We start from the raw sequence: 1236 nt of genomic DNA, 5'->3' as shown, positions 1-1236 counted from the left end.
TTATCATCATCATCATCATCATCATCATCATCATCATCATCATCATCATCATCATCATCATCATCATCATCATCATCATCATCATCATCATCCAGTGCCAGATCTGAGGCAGAAATCGGTGATCATGTTTCTCCATTCATTCTTTTGCTCGGATGCTCTTATAAAAGCTACGTTACCCTCATCCTTCCTCGTTACCCATTTGTTTAAGTTCCCTAAGTAGATTGTTCCAGGCCTACCCCCTTCCTCGTTTGCCTTCTATTTTGCCAGTGAGAGCTTGATGTTTAAGACCTCTTTGCATATTGAGGCGTCCCAAAAACTGCATTTGTTGTTTCCTGATTGTCTTTAACAGTGAGCATTCCATGTGGGCTTCATCAAGCACCTTTAGCACACATATTATAATAAGCTCTTGAATTACGAGAGGAGTTAATAAAAGAGAGTATAACAACATGAGTTTTAAAAGCTTGAAGAACCATTACTTCATATCTGTTTAACTGTTGCTTTATTATTGTTTGATTCAGTGGGAAATCGAACAAAAGAAGTCACTTTTCACTTGAGATTGCGGGTTCGGGGTTAGAGCCTCAACTCGGTCCGACGTTGTGTCTTTGGAAAATGCACTTTACACAAATTTCCAACTTGGCTCTGTCCTTTCGGAGATGGACGTTAAACTCGGAGGCCCCGCCTAAAAAATAACCTAACAGTGTTTGTTGATAGGGGCGTTAAACCGATACCATTTCATTTCACCATAAGAAATCAACCAATAGTCAAACGAAAAGAAAAAAAGCCATGAGTCTACAAGTTTTTAAAATCAATATCCTCTCGGTTATCATTTTTCTGTGACAATGCGTACGTTTTCCCGTACACATCCGAGTCAGCTGACTGAACACAGAACGTGCCCGTGTACTGAGAGAAACATGACTGAATGTTTTTTAGTTCGACAAAGCCAGTAGCGTTTTAATAGAAAGGTGTTTAATTGTACCTGTATACCAGAGTCCATCAGCTGTTGATTTTTTTTTAGGGCGATGATTAATTGGATGTATTATAACGAAGCCGCCTATAGGCTGCTACTGTCACTGCCGCTTGGGCTACGACTGCGACAACGACAACAACAACAATAACAACAACAACAACAACAACAACAACAAGAACTACTACTACTACTACTACTACTACTACTACTACTACTACTACTACTACTACTACTACCTGCCCATTCTGCTATGTTGTCTTCCAATCTAC

At 39.6% G+C, this 1236-nt stretch overlaps 1 protein-coding gene across 1 annotated transcript in view; it reads right to left on the bottom strand.

The window, feature by feature from the left end:
* Positions 1 to 789: 789 nt before the first annotated feature.
* LOC101845609 (tubulin polyglutamylase TTLL11) overlaps positions 790 to 1236 on the bottom strand; it is a 14809-nt gene continuing 14362 nt past the window's right edge. The window contains exon 8 of the mRNA XM_005093030.1: positions 790 to 872. Coding sequence (XP_005093087.1) covers positions 790 to 872 — 83 coding nt within the window. The remainder of the gene's footprint in view (positions 873 to 1236) is intronic.

This window comes from Aplysia californica, unplaced genomic scaffold, assembly GCF_000002075.1.
Source record: "Aplysia californica isolate F4 #8 unplaced genomic scaffold, AplCal3.0 scaffold00056, whole genome shotgun sequence".
In the NCBI taxonomy this organism is placed as follows: domain Eukaryota; kingdom Metazoa; phylum Mollusca; class Gastropoda; order Aplysiida; family Aplysiidae; genus Aplysia; species Aplysia californica.
The sequence above is the reverse complement of the archived record's forward strand: the minus strand, read 5'-3'. Positions and strand labels throughout refer to the sequence as shown.